This window comes from Penicillium coprophilum, assembly GCF_028826855.1.
Source record: "Penicillium coprophilum strain IBT 35676 chromosome Unknown utg000004l_segment0_segment0, whole genome shotgun sequence".
Taxonomy (NCBI): Eukaryota; Fungi; Ascomycota; class Eurotiomycetes; order Eurotiales; family Aspergillaceae; genus Penicillium; species Penicillium coprophilum.
The window spans coordinates 734634-751529 of record NW_026622723.1 but is presented as its reverse complement, the minus strand read 5'-3'; the positions used below and the strand labels follow the sequence as shown (position 1 = coordinate 751529).

Sequence of the window (16896 nt, the reverse complement as noted above, 5' to 3'; positions counted from 1 at the left end):
CATGGCGGACTCACAGAGTCCTGAGGCTCGCGAGTTGAGTCTGATAGGAAAGGTCGAATTTAGAATTGCTATGGCAGACACAGATGAAAAGCTGCAGTCTCTCCTTGGAACATATTTGCCCCCTTTTTTATTGAAGCTTGGGTCGGACAGTGTAGAGGTGCGCAACAAAATCATCTCGGTCTGCCAGCATGTCAACACCCGAATCAAAGCCCCCTCTATTCAGCTGCCCGTGGCAGCATTGTTGAAGCAATTCAAAGAGCAAAAATCTCAATTGATCAGGCATTTTGACCTTATCTATGCCCAGCAAGGCATTGATCGCCTCGGCTCCGAAGCCAGAGTCGAAATCCTACTGCCCTTGCTCCAGGGTATCTCAAAGATCGGAACTTCACCCACTCAGGGTGCTATCGTATTTAATCTGGTTTTGCGTCTATTGCCACTTTTAAAGCTGCCAGCAAGAGGAAGTGAAGAAGACCAGGCCCTGAAAGCCCGACTCGGTCTATCAGATGAAGATTCCCAATTCTTGTCCTTCTGGCTGGCGAAATTGTTACTTCTTACCCCTGGTCCTAAAGAAACTTCAACATGCCCCGGCCTATCTCCAGATGAGTATAATTTTTTGAACAAGGGTGTCCCCGCCAACGAGACATGGAACCCCTCTACCGATGGTGGTTTGAATTTGACCGAGACAAAAGTCATCGCCCTTCGATTCATCGGAAGTGGTGCCTTTGATGATTCACAACGATTCCTGCCTTCATTGATCGCTTCTGCTGATGCCAACTCACGCCTTGCGGATTTGGGAGATGAGACCCTGAAGCGATTTACTGCGGACATTGAAAATCCCGATGTTGTTCAGGAGCTGTATGATCTGTATTTCGGCACCGCTTCGCCGAATGCGCCCAATGGTGCTCCTCCAGTGCGCCCTCCACTCCAAGTGAAGATTCTTGTCTTCCTGGGGAAGTCCATCAAAGCTACTGCAGACCCTCAGCGAATATTGAGACTCATCGAAGATGGGCTCTTATCAGACTCTGCTAGATCCTCTCAGGGGTTGCAAGCATCGAAACTAAGGACCCAAATTTTTACGTTCACGACCTGGGTGGTCCGTATGGGCGCACCCTCTGACCTGAAGCAAATCGCGCCCATACTTATTGCGGGTCTGAGGGATTTCATTCAGTCTCAAGGATGGCCCAGTCCGGCAGCTAGTGGGCAGAAGCTACCTACGACAGATCTCAGCCTGCGAGGTCTCGCCTACGAGAGTATCGGTATCATGGTTCCAAAAGTTGACTTTATGTCGCAAGCCGATGCTGTAGAGAACTTTGAATTTGACCTGGTCCGATGGCTCTTTGCTTCCTTGAGTGCAGATGATTCGAGTCCACAGATATTCGTTAGCATCGACCAGGCACTAGGAAGTATTCTCAATTCTTCATTAGACAGCCATGACAAGACCTTCCAGGACCAGCTGCGGCCATTCCTGGTTCGTCAGATGAGCATGCAGCCTGGCGACATGGATCCCGATACTGGTTATCGTGCTGTGCGGGGTGTTCAGTATGCCGCAGTGCGGTTTGCGAATCGATTCCTGCCATTCGGCGATGTGGTCGCTCGTTGGATCGACTTGATGGCCATTGCCAGAGGCCCAGAAAGACAACAAGAAATTGTCGAGGAAGGAAAGAAAGGTCTTCACCCTTACTGGTACCGACTCCTCAATCCTGCCAAAGATGGGAAATGGTCAGCTTCCTCAGCAGCTCCAGTTCAAGACGAATCTTGGTTCGACTTCCCAAAGTTCGATGAAGCTACTCGTTTCCTACTTGGCAAGGGGGGGCAAGAGGAACACTTGAATGTTCAGTCTTTGTCCGCATCGCAACTCCTGTCTGGTCCCTACAAGGGTTCATTCACGCCTGCCATCACATTCCTCCGAAATACATTGATTTGGGAGGCTTTTTCAGCCTCTGGAGTTGCTACAGATTTAGAACAAGATTGGGACTATAAACAAGAAGTGCTGCTCTCTACTAGCGTGCAAGCCCGCTCAGCCGTGAGAAAGTACATTCGAGAGTCTGCGAAGGAGTCTGTCTTGGCATTCTTGTCTGGCACGCTAGAAGGTCTTGTAACCGGCGAGCGTGAAGGCCTACGACAATGTGGTGTTCATTTCGTGGAAATCTGCTCCCTAGCGCCCAATGACGTTGTTCAACACTTGATCTCGCGTGCGACATCCTTGATGGAGCCAATTTGCAGCAACAACCAAGATAACCAAGGTGTTACTGCACGGGCATTTGGAATTTTGGTTTCGCACCCTGCCTTCTCAGAGGAGCAATTGAAGAGTTTCATCACTCAACTAACTGCTACCATCCAATCATGGAATACTTCTGTAGGTCAAGAGGTCATGCGAGTCCGTGGGGCGATATTAGCGCTCTCATATTTGCTCAGTCGACTTGCGTACCGTGGTCTGGTGAACCGAGCCCCAGAAGCACAAACCAAGCAGTTCATTGAGACTCTCTTTGATATTCTAGATGTTTCCCGGGATACACTGCTCCAAAGAACCGCACAAGAGGCCATTGGGCAGCTAAGTCTATCAGGTGTGCTGTCTCTTGATATTATCTCAGAAGATGGCTGGAAAAAGATCCTGGAAAAGCTATCGCGCGACGCCAAAACTGAGAACCAAATCCCTATCAAATCTCTGGGATTGTTGACTCTGACTTTCTCCCGATCTGGCTCAGACGGTACCATGTTCACTGATTTCTTGGGTTCACTCTACAGCCTACATGAAATCCGCAGTCCCGAAGTTCAGTTCACTGTAGGCGAATCCTTGAGCAATGTTGCTGTTGGGTGGGATTCTCGGGCCCTGATCCAAGATTTCGACATCGATGCAGAATTCCCTCGCTCAGACGTCCCGCGCTCGGTGTTTACAGTCATCTGTGACAAGGTCATTGCCGATTGCACAGCGCCCAAGCCATCTCTGCGGAAGGCATCTGCAATCTGGCTGTTGTCGCTGGTTAAAAACTGCGGTCACATGCAGGAGATGCAGGAGCGGCTGCGCAAGTGCCAAGCTACTTTCAGCAGCCTTCTTGGAAATAGGGACGAGGTAGTGCAGGAGACTGGAGCGCACGGACTCAGCCTTGTATATGAGATCGGTGACCAATCACTGAGAGACGATCTGGTGCAAGATCTGGTTGAATCATTCACCTCGACTGGTCCCAATCTCGGGGGTGGCAAAATCGAGGCCGATACCCAGCTATTTGAGCCTGGGGCTCTCCCCACCGGTGACGGGTCGTCCGTCAACACCTACAAAGATATCATGAACCTGGCCGCCGAGGCGGGTGACCCCACTTTGGTTTACCGGTTCATGTCATTGGCTTCAAACAATGCGATTTGGACAAATCGTGCGGCATTTGGCCGCTTCGGAATCAGCAGCATCTTTTCTGATTCTAGTGTCGATGGCTACCTGGCAAAGAACCCTAAGATTTACCCCAAGCTTTTCCGTTACCGGTTCGATCCTAACCCGAACGTGCAAAGATCTATGAATACCATCTGGCAAGCACTAGTCAAGGATCCCACCGTTGTCATCGATACCCACTTTGATGATATCATGCAGGATCTGCTGAAGAGCATTCTAGCGGGTCGAGAATGGCGTGTTCGGCAAGCAAGTTGTACCGCCGTGGCAGACTTGATCCAAGGTCGCCGTCCGGAGAAGTACGCCCAGTATCTCGATGAGATCTACAGTAAGGCTTTCAAATTACTGGACGATATTAAGGAATCTGTCCGCACCGCCGCGCTGAAGCTCTGTCAAACGATTACCAACTCGGTCATCCGCACACTCGAGACGAGCGGTAGCGAGAAGCGCGCGGGAACTCTACTCAAAAGTGCTATCCCCTTCCTTTTGAGCGATAAAGGCTTGGATTCTAGTGTGGAAGAGGTGCAAGGATATGCCATTGGCGCGCTCATCTCAATGATCAAGAAGAGCCCGGGCAGCTTGCTGCGCCCATATGTTCCCAACATGCTGGAGAAGTTCCTGAGTGCTCTGAGCTCTCTGGAGCCACAGGCTGTCAACTATGTCCACCTCAATGCCGACAAATACGGTCTAACCGGTCAAGAGATTGACAAAATGCGTTTGTCCAGCATTCGCACATCCCCTATGATGGAGGTGATTGAGCGGTATCTGATTGACAACTTGGATGACAGCAACCTCGATGAACTGGCACGGAGACTCGAGGATGTGCTTCGGTCGGCCGTGGGTCTGCCATCGAAGGTGGGTTGCAGCCGTGTTCTGGTGCTGCTTAGCATGAAAACTTTGCTCTTCCGCCCATACGCGGACCGATTTATCCAAATTCTCACCAAGTACGTGGTGGACCGAAATGACACGGTCAGCGCCTCCTACTGCTCATCCATGGGCTATCTGTTGCGGCTTGCGTCGGACGATCGGATTCTCAAAACCTTTGACTTCGCGAAAAACCTCTATCTGACCGCCGAGGATGCCACACCACGAGTGATTTCCGGCGAAATCCTGTACTCCGCGTCCAAATTAGCCAACGACCGGTTCATGGCATTTGCGGCGAGCGCATTGCCGTTCGTCTTTGTGTGTAAGCACGATGGCGATGAACATGTGAAAGAGCAATTCGAAAAGACATGGCAAGATAACGTTGGTGGATCGCGTGCGGTGTCACTTTACATTCGCGAGATTGTGGGCCTGGTTTCCGACAATTTGGACTCTCCCCGCTGGGCTATCAAGCACACGGCCGCACGGGCGATTGCGCAAGCGGTGTTATCACTGGATGCGGAGATTGACCTCCCGACAGCGCAATTGGTTTGGCCAGTATTGGAGCGTGCTCTGGCGGGGAAGACGTGGGAAGGTAAAGAAGTGGTGCTTAAGGCACTAGTGAAATTTAGCGGGCGAGCCCAAAAGTTGTGGCAAGCCAACGAGGAGTTGAATAAGCTAAAGGTATGGGCTGACATGTCGCCACTTCCAAGATTTCCACTATTATAAAAATAAGGGAACGAGTTCGAACTATAGAAATGCTAACGCATGTCAGACTATCACGGTTCGCGAAGCGAAGCGAACTAATGTGCTCTACCGGCCGCATGGACTGCGAGCAATGGGCGAGATTGCACAAGCACGCAAGGACCTCAATTTCATGCCGGATGTATTAAAGGTTATTCCGGGAGTGATTGAAGAATTGAAGCAGGACCAGGACCAGGACCAAATGGAGATAGAATCCAGGAATGGGCGCGGCTCGACCCAAGATGACACCCTTGCGGCGTGTGTACAATGTCTCCTGCAATGTTTCAACCCCACCGCTTCGGGTGAAGGTCAGTCACCGAAATCCCCGACTTCGCACCCGAAATCCTAAATCTCACCCCCCCAAAAAAAACCCTGCGAGAAACCCCTAGCGTCATTCCTTGCTAACACTAACCATAGCGCTGGGAAAGTACGTGGAACAGGTGACCAGTCCGCTGGCCCAAGTTCTCCAACTTGGTGGGCGACAGGTCGTCAGCACGGGCTACGATGAGCTCCGAGCTTTCTTTACGCGAGTGGATCAGTGGATCGTTTCACCGGCATCCGGTGAACAAATCGCCGTGCCCTTGACGGTTCTGGCGGACAAGTTACTCACGAACGAAGTGGAAGGGTCTGTGGAGGCCATCCGCAAGGGTCGTGCAGAGGCCATTCTAGCGTACCTGAAACTGAGTCCGCATGCCCAAGCGGCTGTGCCTGACACCCTTATCAAGCGTGTTCGTGAATGGCGAGCCAGTGAACGATCCGGATCGGTTCAGCGTCTACTGGACGAGGCTTTGGCCTTGCCGAATTAAGAATCCCACGTGGTGCATTTCATTTACGGGGTCGATCAATATATGTTTCTTATTCGAAAAGAGGATACATATGAAGTTAATCGTACCAATAGGAGATCATTCCAAGGGGGAAATAGTATAGTTAAATTCCTGTGAAATACCCTCAAAAAGGCTACGCCACTCGCTTAACCCTCGGCCAAGTCCGTTTGGAATGCGGAGAGTCCAAAAGAGATCGAAAGTGTGATCTCTTCGATTTTCACGATCCAGACCGGGGGTCCCGGCCCATCGAGACTGATATTTTTTTCTTCCCCAGATAAGTCCAAGTGAATTGAGCTCATTCTTCGGCTCCGGAAGGGGAGGGTTCTGCTCAGCCAGCCCCTGAAGTCCCGAGGTTTCTTCACTTTGCGTATCTTTGCCCTAATTCCCTTCCCTTTGACCCGAATCTTTGGGCTCTCTCTCTCTCTCTCTCTCTCTCTCTCTCTCTCTCTCTCTCAATGTAATAATAGTAACTTCTCATCCACATGGTTGGCATCTGCATGCCATTTGATTTTTTTTTATTCCCTCTAGTGTTTTTTTTTTTCCCTGTTTTTTTTCTCTCTTCTATTATTTTCGATTATTTTCTAATTTTTCTCCCCTTTTTCTCCTTAGCTCTCTTCAAATAATTTCGCAAGTTGAAAATAGTATGATTTTTATTTTTCCTTAATTCCCGCCACCCGTTGGAAAAAGACTGCGCCCATGAACTGCATTTCTGAACATATAGGCCATTTTCCCTCCCTTTTTTCCCCACCCTATCTCTTAGAATATCTTCTTTTATCTTTAATATTTCCCCCATACTTCGTCTAGTTTTCCTTCTTTTTTTCCCCCGTTAATATATACTAGTATGTGTTTGTGTTCCAATTCGGCCCGTACAACACTGATCCATACAGCCTTATGACGGTAACCAGTCTGATCATGCAAAACAGACGGAGCAAAGCCTCTGGAAAACCGCCTCTACGGTTACCCATCATTGCCCCCAAGGAAGATCTTTTTGACGCCTTCGCCAAGTCTGAAAAGCCCTTGATTGCTCCACCGCGCATCCGCTTGCCTCCACGATCTCGTACCGGTTGTTGGTAAGTGATCGTCTCTATATCATTTCTGAACCTCAAGCTGATTCGCTATAGGACATGCCGAGTGAGTTTCTTTTTTTCCCCCATCTTTTTACCCTGGGAAAAAAAAAAAAAGGAACAGTTGATTAATTGAGGGTTTTCTTCTTTCTTTTTTTTTTTCAGAGTCGAAAGGGTAAGTGATTTGACAAATTGTCTCTAATTCCGTGGCTGACGCACATTCTCTAGTCAAATGTGATGAAGGACACCCGCAATGTAATGTATGCATTCTTCACGCTTCAAATTTCCCACTTTTACTTATTTCTTTCTAGCAATGTACACGTCTAGGCCATACTTGCGATTATCGTCCACGGTTGGCGTTTCGCGATGATACCCCTCGTATCATGGGCCGTATGGCCGATGTCAAGACAAATGGTCATGTCGTTTGGGATCGTAAGCACCTTCTTTTAGGGGTTTCTTCTTTTCTTCCTATAGTACTAACTAGAGTAGTCACCTCACCGGGTTCCAATGATGAGAGAACTGAATATTTCTCTCTCGGGGATTCACTTCCCCCTTTTCCTTGCTCACTTCGGACGAAGACCGGGAAAAGAAAGCAGAAGCGTTTAGTCCAGGCACGTATCATGTCGTGATGACACCAGACAGTTTCTCCTCTCTGCCAGAATATGCAGACGATGTCGAGAAACCTAAATCAAATCCCGAGTGTAGGAGATCTGCTACCAATAGTCCCACAATCACGGCAAAGGCAGACAGTCCGAGAGAAGATCCCAATGTGGTGATTTTGAAGACCTTTGAAGATGTTACTCGTCGCTCGCCGTCTAGCGGGAAGATCAGGATCTCTCCAACCTCGGAGATCTCAGATCCTTTCTGCAATTTATCTCTCTCGCCAAATTTCACCTCTCTTCCTTCGCCTGATGTGAAGGTAGAGGAGAGTCATATGACTTTCCTTGACCCACGTCTTGACCAGCAAAGTCAGGATTCGACTATTTTCTCCCATTTCCGTCATGTCGTATGGAGGCAGTTATTCCCCCATGACCATAGGTTGGATGATTCTTGTGGATCGGATAGTCATAGTCACTTTATGACTCTTAGCATGGACTTCCTAGAGCAGGAAGCCACTCGTTTCCCTCCTGTGGGTATTCCATTCTTTAGTTCGTATGCTCGTGCTAATAATTACAGCTTTCCCACGCTATGATGGCTGTATCAGCCCTTAGTCTCTCCCACAGCGGCACAGGTCACAATGTCGATGCGCTACAATATTATCAGCAAGCCTTTCCCTCGCTCCAGGTCAGCCTACGGAATAACGATGACCTCGTTTCCGATGGACTGTTCCTCACCCACTTCCTGCTCCTGATCTACGAGGTGAGACTTGACTATTGCACTTTCTCCCCCAGTCTCTTTACTTACAATCCTTCAGATCGCAGCCGCTGAGCCACACGGCTCGAACCTTTGGTCTCACCATATCTCTCGCCTTCTCCACATCGCTTTCCTCCGACGAGCCAAGTATGGCCAAGAACCTCATCCATTCATCCTCTGGTGGGTGTGCCATATTGACTTGTACGCCCTGTTCAGCGGAGCAGGGACTGGAGAGTTTGTACGAGCCATTATCGACCACCAGATGCTCCCTGGCTCTGAATGTCTTCTTTACCCTTCTGCCCCAGAAGGATACAGTGTGATTTACTCCGATGAGCATGAGAGCTTGCCGGTGATCATGCGTCTGTACCACGACACATTCCGACTGGCGGCTCAACTAGGCTTCTTGGCTGCTCGGCTTCGTCATGATAAACAGAATCTGCCCTTTGCAGAGTTTGATCAGAGATCGCAGGAAGTAAGCGATCTGCGCCAGGCTTTTGGGAGACTATGGGAATCGCCCGATGTTGCCTTCCTACATCAACACCAGGATAATCTCCCGCGGCGGTCTCGGGAAATTATGCAACAGGTCAGTCATTCCGCTTTCACTTTCCGTATAACAAAAAGCTAACCGACTCCTTCTAGTCCGCTACGCTGTACCATGTTTGTCAACTCTTCTCTTATAGCAGCATGTGGCCCGGACAACGAGTCGAATCCGATTTTTGCCCAGATGGAGACATCGACCACCACGCAACAGAGATCTTACGCTTAGCCGAGCGGACTACACACACTCGTCGAGCTGATCGACACTTTATAGTTTTCCCCTTGTTCCTAGCGGGTGCTACGGCGTCAGCTAGTGGATTGAAGATGATGGCAATGGAATTGATGACTAGTATGGAAGACGAGGAAGATGGCATGGGTCGCAATGCAGCAACGACTCGTGCTATTCTTCAGATTGTATATGAGCGACAATTGGAGCGCCTCATGCATGTGGGTCATACATTTGATGTGGATTGGTCTGACCTAATGGCTCAGGAGGGCCTTCAAATGGTCAATTTCGGATTTTGATTGGATTTGTGTTTTTATTTCAGAGCATTGGCGCATCCGGGCATATTTTTATGGGGAACTAGGTATGTTTTGACTATGTTATGATTGATGGGATATGGGGGTTGTATGTATAGAAATGAATATAATGGAAACTGTTCGGGCCGACCCATTATAGGAATCTCCCTTGGCAAATATTAGCATGTCTATAGTACAGGGTAGTATATGAAGTACTGTCTAGTCCTGTCTAGTCCTATCTCGCACTATATAAGTACACATACTATCTAAGCCAAGGCAGCAACTTGTGATTCTCGTCACCTGCGGGGTCGGCGTCTCGCCCAACTTAGCGCCTACAAGAAAATTTACTTCCTTTGCTTTTTCTTTCCTTTTTTCTTTTTGCTCTCGGACAATTTCTATGAATAGAGATATTTCTCATTGCCCCGCACCTCCGACTTCGCGCCTATCTCCCTAATTGAGAGTTCTCTTTCTGCTGTGGCGGAATTCTCGTTCTGCAGCTTCGAGCCTATAACTTAAGTATGAGTGCTGGCAGCAGCCGTGCTCTGCACCCTGAGGAGCTTTTCCTCAACGGTCCAGGCAGACAAGAATCTCCCACCATCGGCCCTCTACGTATCAGTAAACGGGACTCATCGTCCCCAGCATCGGCCGCCGGCTCCAGTCCCCCACCAAACGCCCCGCTCCCCTACCCGGATGACCGTCAACGTCCGCAAATGCGCACCTCAAGTTCAACCGGATATCATGACAACATTAGATATGGGTCTCCGCCAGCTGGTCCTGGCTCTGGCTCTGTAAGTCCGAATGAATACCCATCAGCACTGCGGCCGCGGGACGGTCGCGAACCCCGAGTCGCAACATTGGCCGAACGAAGAGGTGCAGCCCCTAAGCCGCTTCCCGAATCGCCTGGCCATGATGCGCCAGATCGCGAAGCCTTAGCCGCAAGACAATACCCTCGACCCCCAGCAAGTCTACCACCCGGTCCACCAGAGCCACCGGCAAATACGAGCCAATATGATTACCGTCAACAATACTACCCGCCTCCTCAACGCCAAAGCTCAACATCTGCAGCCCGTCCCCCGTCAAGTCTACAGGCCCCACAAGGCCCGCTCAATCGCATCAGTTCCACCTCGACAACCCGCGCCCAGCGTGGCTCGCCCCCGCCACCAGAGACGCCTATCGTTGGCCCAGGCCAGCATCCTGCCTCTGACATTGAGGCCCGCTATGCGGCTGCTGGCATCGCAGGCACAGGGACTCTACAGGGAATCCAGTCGCATAATGTGGCTGCGCAGAGACGAGCAGAGCAGTACTCTGGACAGCAGCCAGTTTTCCAGCAGCAGCAGCAGCAGCAACAGCAACAGCGCCCGTGGACTCCGACTGAGCAGCCTGGTTCCCAGCCTCATGGGCCTCCGACAGTTTATCAGGGTGATGAGGTCGTCACCGATAACAATCAGCCTGCTGCGCATCCGGGTCAATATGGTAGCCCGCCACCTCAGATGCCCGGAACCTATGGCAGCCCCCCGCCTCAGGTTCACCCCGGTCAATACAGCAGCCCGCCGCCCCAAGCTCATCCGGGCCAATATAGTACCCCGCCGCCCCAGGCTCATCCAGGTCAATATAGTAGCCCGGCACCTCAAGCTCATCCTGGACAGTACAGTGGATCCCCATCCCAAATGCACCCTGGGTCTGGGCTACAGCAGCAACAGCAACAAGAGCAGCTAGGAAGAGTTGCCCCCAATGCCCTGGAACAAGACATGGACCGGATGCGCCTCAGCTCCTCCCCTCCTCCTGCCTACTCAAGTGTATCTGGCCCTTCTGCTTCGAATGGGTATCCCAATGAAAAACATAACGGCGCTGCGGCGGCGGCAGCAACAGCCGCTGCAGCTGGCGCTGGGGCGGGATTGATGCATCCGGCCTTGGTAAATCAACCTAATCCTGCCGTCAAAGCACATTCACCTGCGCCGACAGCCTCCGCACAGGACCATCCCGCTTTCCGGAATGACCAGAGGCAGCAACAGCAGGCAGGCCAGTCCCCACAGGCGTCTGTTTCTAATGACTTGTCAGGTTTCCATCATCAGACAATCCAGGTGACTTCTCCGGGGCCCTCTAGCGCAGGTCCAGCATCCCCGCCACCTCTTCCGGAGGGGTGGATTGCCCACATGGATCCAAGCTCGGGACAGTATTATTACATCCACTTGCCCACCCAGTCAACTCAGTGGGAGTTCCCCAAGGGGCCTACGCCACTTAACCTCAACGACACGCCCTTGTCCCCAGTGGGAAGTGTGTATAGTGCCCATCCACTGGCTTCCCCGGGTCTGTCGGCTTTTGGAAAGCCTCTGGCGTCACCGGGTGTGCCCTTAACTCCTGGCTTTGAAAGCCTACAGTCTCCCGTTGTGTCTGGATTCTCTGGGCCTCCCCCAGCAGTGGCATGGATTTGTACAAAAATGTTCCAACCAACGGTGTTTACTTTGGTCCTTATTTGCGTTACACCAACATGGATATCGAGCGTGGAATCTGGATGGGATCTATCCTGCTTGTGACGGATGCCGGACAGCCACCCACGATCCATATGCATCAGAGTCTGGACCTTTCTCCGAACCCGAGACAATTGAAGGCAGTCAACATTGCCGCCCATCAACGCTGGACATTCTACAAGTATGAGATTGACCTCCAGATGGACGACGCGGGTCCTGCAAAATGGACCTACGCCATCACCTCACATCTTGGCTGCACTCGATATGAGTTCCTCGTCGCTGGTCGACACGAGACTAACTGGCGGTTCATTGCTACTTCTGGAAATGACTTCTCGCTGAATGTCAATGCTAGTGAGCGGGCTCGTGTGGGCGGTATCGGTTACATGTGGAAGGATATTATGCAAAAGCACAATGAGATCGGTGGCTTCCACACCCAATTGTGCCTGGGTGGTCAAATCTATGCGGATCGCATGTGGAAAGAGATCCCGTCTCTCAAGCAATGGTTGACTATCAGCGGAAAAGAGGCTAGAAAGAACGCTCCTTGGACAGCGGCTAACCAGCAGGATGTTTCTTACGCATACTTTCATTACTATACCAGCCATTTCGATCAACCTCACATAAGGGAGTCATTTGCGCAGATTCCTTATGTCTGCCAGATAGATGATCATGACATGTGAGTCGGCCATACATCAATAATTCACTAGTAGCGCACTGACATTCACAGCTTTGATGGATTTGGCTCGTATCCAGAGCACATGCAGTTCTCAAACATGTTCAAGAACATAGGCCGCATCGGTATCGAAATGTACCTCCTCTTCCAGCATCACACAACTCTCGACATTCTCCGAAACGTCAGCAATGACACGGACCTCTTCACTATCACCGGCACAGGCTGGCACTTTGTTAAATACCTAGGTCCCGGCGTCGTCGTCGTCGGTCCAGATTGTCGCTCAGAACGGAACCCTCACCAAGTCATGGCTGGTCCCACGTATCAGGGTCTCTTCCCGAAGATCGCAATGCTACCGCCCAGTGTTCAACACTGTCTCTGGATGGTCGCCGTCCCACTCATCTACCCCCGTCTAGAGACGGCAGAACACATTGTCCAGACTGTCGCAACGGGAAAGCGAGCCGTGACCGGCGCGTACAATGTGCTAGGCAAGGTGACCAGCTCCGTTGCCGGAGTGGTTGGCGCCAAAGACTTCGTCGGCTCAGGCTTTGACTCAGTGAAGCGAGCCGTAGGTAAATCCGGGCTGATGGGTGGTATACTGAGTCCATTTGGTGAATTCAACTCGATGGACGAGCTACGCGATCAATGGACACACGAGTCGAAGGTCGGTTCCCTCTTCTGCCTATCAAAGCCCCGATTCAATTATACTAACATAAACTAGGATCTCGAACGCACATATCTCATCCGCACACTACAAGGCATCGCCCACCAAAAATCAATCCGAATGACCTTCCTTTCCGGCGCCGTCAATGTCTGCGGCGCAGGTCTCGTCCACGACCCCTCAAACCCTTCAGACCACAAGACAATGTATCAACTCATCGCCTCCTCTGTCGTCAACACTCCACCTCCATCATACATCATCAAGCTCCTCCACAGCCACAGCAAGCCCCTCTATGTCCCTGCCAACGGCCACAAATCCTCTGCTCAGGTCAGCGATACAAAGGAAGACATGATGGAGATCTTCCAGACGGACGTCAACGGCCAGGCTCGTGAGTATCGTAAGCTCATGGCAAGAAGGAACTACGTCGCTATCGTCGCCTATGACCCTGAGGCAATTAATGCCTCTTATGGTATGTCGGCTGGTGTTAGTAAATTGAGTCTTGCAGCGGACTTTATGGTTCAGGGGGATGGGGCGCTCGGGAATGTGGTCAAGTTTGGACCGGTTATTGTGCCTTGTCTCGATCAAGGGAGGTGAGAGGTGAGAGGTGAGGAGTGAGGCGAATGTTTCTCTTTTTATACTTGTATTTCGGGATTTTGAGATGTTTTTCTTTGCACAGCATTCATTCCGTTCTTTTATTCGTTTTGAATCGGTCTTTTTGGCGTGTTTGCATATGTTACTGTTCATCTTTCTCTATTTTCTAGCTTTGTCTGTCTTGTTTGAGACAATTATACCGCTGTCCTGACTGGATCTTGTACTTGCTTGAAGTAACGATTTTAGAATGATAGATGTCAGGCTGAATATCATTTCTCGTAAGACAAGGTCTGATAATGTACATAGTAGGGTATCTCAATAATAAGCAAAGCAACCTACGCCCGCATCTAATCCGAAAAGATATATTCTATCCAGTTGGATCACCCCCCGGAACACAAAGCCCAATCCTCCAGAAATAATCCCGATGGGCATAAAACAGTTCCCAAAGTCGATACCTCGCCGGTATAAGAGACCAATCCCACCGAAGGGGCGATAACCGCTCCTCACAACCTGTAAGATCAGAACTCAACCGTGAACGTTCCAACACAGCCTGCTCCCCCGTCACAGCACCGCTTCCATCACCATCACCATCACCATCAGTCGACCGACACCCCTCCCTACCAGAACCAGAACCAGCCAACCCAACAGGAACATTCAAATCCCGATACAATTCAACCAAAACCCCCTCGCTCCCCCCACCAGCAATACAAGCAGGATCATTCGCACCAACACAATGAACCACATCCTCCACCCGGGGCGGCAATCCCTCCCTCGAGATGAAAACCTCCCCAGCATGAGGACTATACCCCCACTCCACAAGCGGTAACATAGGAACCGGATCCCCGACATGCGTTACACGACGAAACCGCTGACCCCCTTCAAGCGGTGGAACCGCGATCCCATCGAGTCCGAACTGTTCATCGAGGAATCTCGCAAACGCCGCATTCCCAATCATAGGTTCCCCGAACGTCGTCACAGTCGCATCCCAGCCTTTCAGACGCATCTCCAGTCCCGCTAGTGCTGCAACTGCTCCGCCGAGGGAATGGCCTACCAGCGTTATGGGGTAATCTGGGTATTTTTCGCGAAGAACGGAGATCTGGGGGAGAATTTCTGCTCTGGTGTGCTGCCATGAGCGCATGAAGCCTGCGTGGATGGTGCAGTTCTCGCAGGGAGTGTTCTCTTCTTGGTAGGGGATGTAGGCTTGGGGGTAGGCGGAGAGGTCGATTATTGTGTTTGTTATTGAGTATGTGCCGCGGAAGGCGAGGAGGATTTTCTTGGAGGTTGGGTTGTGGGAGAGGGCTATGTAGCCGCATGAGTCGGAGAGAAGGAGGCCTGTATTCCAGGTCTATCGGTTGGGTTAGTGGGTTGTTATTTTTGTTGTGGGGGGTTGTAGATGGACTCACTGTTACTAGTTCTAGATCTGGGAAATCGGTGCAGCGGCTCAGACACTGGAATGGTTTGTGTACTTCTGATGTTCCGACGCAGTATGAGATGTCCACTATTCGGGATAACTCCTCGAGGGAGTTGAATAGGTCGGTTGAGACATGGTTGGTCTTCTGGGCTGTGGCGAGGCTCAGGAAGTAGATGTATAGTAGCAAAGGGAAGAGTAAAATGCTAGCCATGGCGTAACATGCTGACGTGGGTAGCTGGAGGGAAGATATGAAATCATTTTATGAGAAGGAACAAGACCGTGTGATGTGGAGATGTGACTGGAATCCGGGGTAACGTGGACTCACATTATGTCATCGGTTTCCTTATTGGCTGGTCCATGTCGATCAAGATACCGGGGGTCTATATGGGTCTACAAGAGAAGGAATGTACTCTAAATGGTCACGAGAGGCTGAATGTACTCGAATTCTATCCAATACTATATGCATGCTGACCATGGACTAAGGCCGGCATTAAAGGTTCAAATCAGGCGGCCCAAATGACAACGCGACCGTCGACACCGCTCGCTGTAACAATATGTTAGTCTCTGGTAGGTCTTGTGTTTCTGGAGGGTGATCTTACTGCTGAAGGAGCTTACAACTCCGTTGGCTTCATCATGGGCCCGGATGGTGTGGACAGTGTTCTGGTGGGTAGACTTGAGCTTGGTATCTGCCTGAGCCTGGCCCTTGAGATCCATCTGCCGGAACATGTTCAAAGCAGACTCCTCGCGGGCACCCCTGGCTGGTCCAGCCTTGTTCTCCAGAGAGCCGGCAAGTTGCCATCCATTCTCATCGCCGCGGAAACGGAAAGGCTCACAATCCTAGATCTGGTTAGCACAAGCCGTTGTATTACTCAAAAAAAAAAAAAACAACTTACATGACCAGCTGCAATAATCTCGTTCTCGCCGTTCCAGATCAGACTGTTGAGCGGCAGCAAACGGGTAGCGATATTCAACATTGCCCGCGGGGGCTGCTCTGGTGCGCTGGGGTATACGACAGTGACGCTACTATCGTGTCCAGTGAAGGCAAGCACATTACCACTAGGGGAGAATGCAACACCCTGGATCCAACCAGCAGTATCATTCAGGTACTCGCCACAGATGGTGTTGAAAGGAAGGCGCTCTCCCCACGCGCTGGGCTCCGGGCGGGTATCGATACCCTTAATGAAGCTGGAGAAGACTCGGGCATGAGAATCGGTCGATCCGGCTGCCAGCAGGACGGAGTTCGGGTGCCACGCCAGGGTTGTAATGGTGCTGCGAATAGGCTTCTTGATGTGCTTTGAGATCCACCAGTCGTTCTCCTCCTCGAAGTAGCAGATTGCAATCACTCGGGCGCCGGAGCCGACGGCGAACTTTTGCTCCGATGGAGACCAGCGCACAAAGGTTGCGGCACGGTTAATTCGGAGAAGTACCAGAGTGGGTTTCCATCCGGTGGGAGTCTTCTCCCAAACGTAGGCATTGCGATCTATAGAACGAACACCTGTTAGGTATTTGAAGTGTGGTAGAAAGAGCCTTACGAGAACATACCCTGCGAGCAAGTGACGATTCGGCCACTATTGGGAGCAATATCAACACTGGTGACGATCTTCTCATGTCCCTTAAGCTCATCGCTCAGCGCAAACTTGTTACCTGATTGTTGATACAGCTCCACATTGTTCTCCCGAGCGACAGCAAGTGTCTTCTTATCGGATGAGAAGGAGTGGTCTGCAATTGGTGCATGGAAGAGATGGTGAACCTGAGGAGTGGCCATATTGGAGATAATAACGACAGGAGGGTCTCTCTACCGTCGTGCTTGTATACTT

General features: G+C 50.9%; 5 protein-coding genes across 5 annotated transcripts; 3 read left to right on the top strand and 2 right to left on the bottom strand.

Annotated features, from left to right (window-relative positions):
• Position 1: 1 nt before the first annotated feature.
• N7500_004699 (ECM29 family proteasome component) lies at positions 2-5790 on the top strand (the record flags this gene model as incomplete). Its single annotated transcript, XM_056675844.1, has 3 exons — positions 2-4924; positions 5016-5292; positions 5402-5790. 3 exons carry the CDS (start codon positions 2-4, stop codon positions 5788-5790), a joined length of 5589 nt encoding a protein of 1862 aa, XP_056530844.1.
• Positions 5791-6720: 930 nt separating this feature from the next.
• N7500_004698 (Zn(II)2Cys6 transcription factor) lies at positions 6721-9287 on the top strand (the record flags this gene model as incomplete). The annotated part of the gene is made up of 9 exons (XM_056675843.1): positions 6721-6878; positions 6930-6939; positions 7038-7047; positions 7101-7132; positions 7184-7304; positions 7451-8001; positions 8049-8231; positions 8287-8808; positions 8865-9287. The coding sequence occupies 9 exons, from the start codon at positions 6721-6723 to the stop codon at positions 9285-9287; spliced, it is 2010 nt and encodes a 669-aa protein (XP_056530843.1).
• A 512-nt stretch (positions 9288-9799) lies between these two features.
• On the top strand, positions 9800-13671 carry N7500_004697 (WW domain protein; the record flags this gene model as incomplete). The annotated part of the gene is made up of 4 exons (XM_056675842.1): positions 9800-11624; positions 11660-12422; positions 12474-13080; positions 13138-13671. 4 exons carry the CDS (start codon positions 9800-9802, stop codon positions 13669-13671), a joined length of 3729 nt encoding a protein of 1242 aa, XP_056530842.1.
• Positions 13672-14035: 364 nt separating this feature from the next.
• On the bottom strand, positions 14036-15290 carry N7500_004696 (lipase family protein; the record flags this gene model as incomplete). The annotated part of the gene is made up of 2 exons (XM_056675841.1): positions 14036-15013; positions 15072-15290. 2 exons carry the CDS (start codon positions 15288-15290, stop codon positions 14036-14038), a joined length of 1197 nt encoding a protein of 398 aa, XP_056530841.1.
• Positions 15291-15582: 292 nt separating this feature from the next.
• Positions 15583-16844, bottom strand: N7500_004695 (WD40 repeat domain-containing protein; the record flags this gene model as incomplete). Its single annotated transcript, XM_056675840.1, has 4 exons — positions 15583-15623; positions 15679-15916; positions 15973-16559; positions 16622-16844. The coding sequence occupies 4 exons, from the start codon at positions 16842-16844 to the stop codon at positions 15583-15585; spliced, it is 1089 nt and encodes a 362-aa protein (XP_056530840.1).
• Positions 16845-16896: the final 52 nt, after the last annotated feature.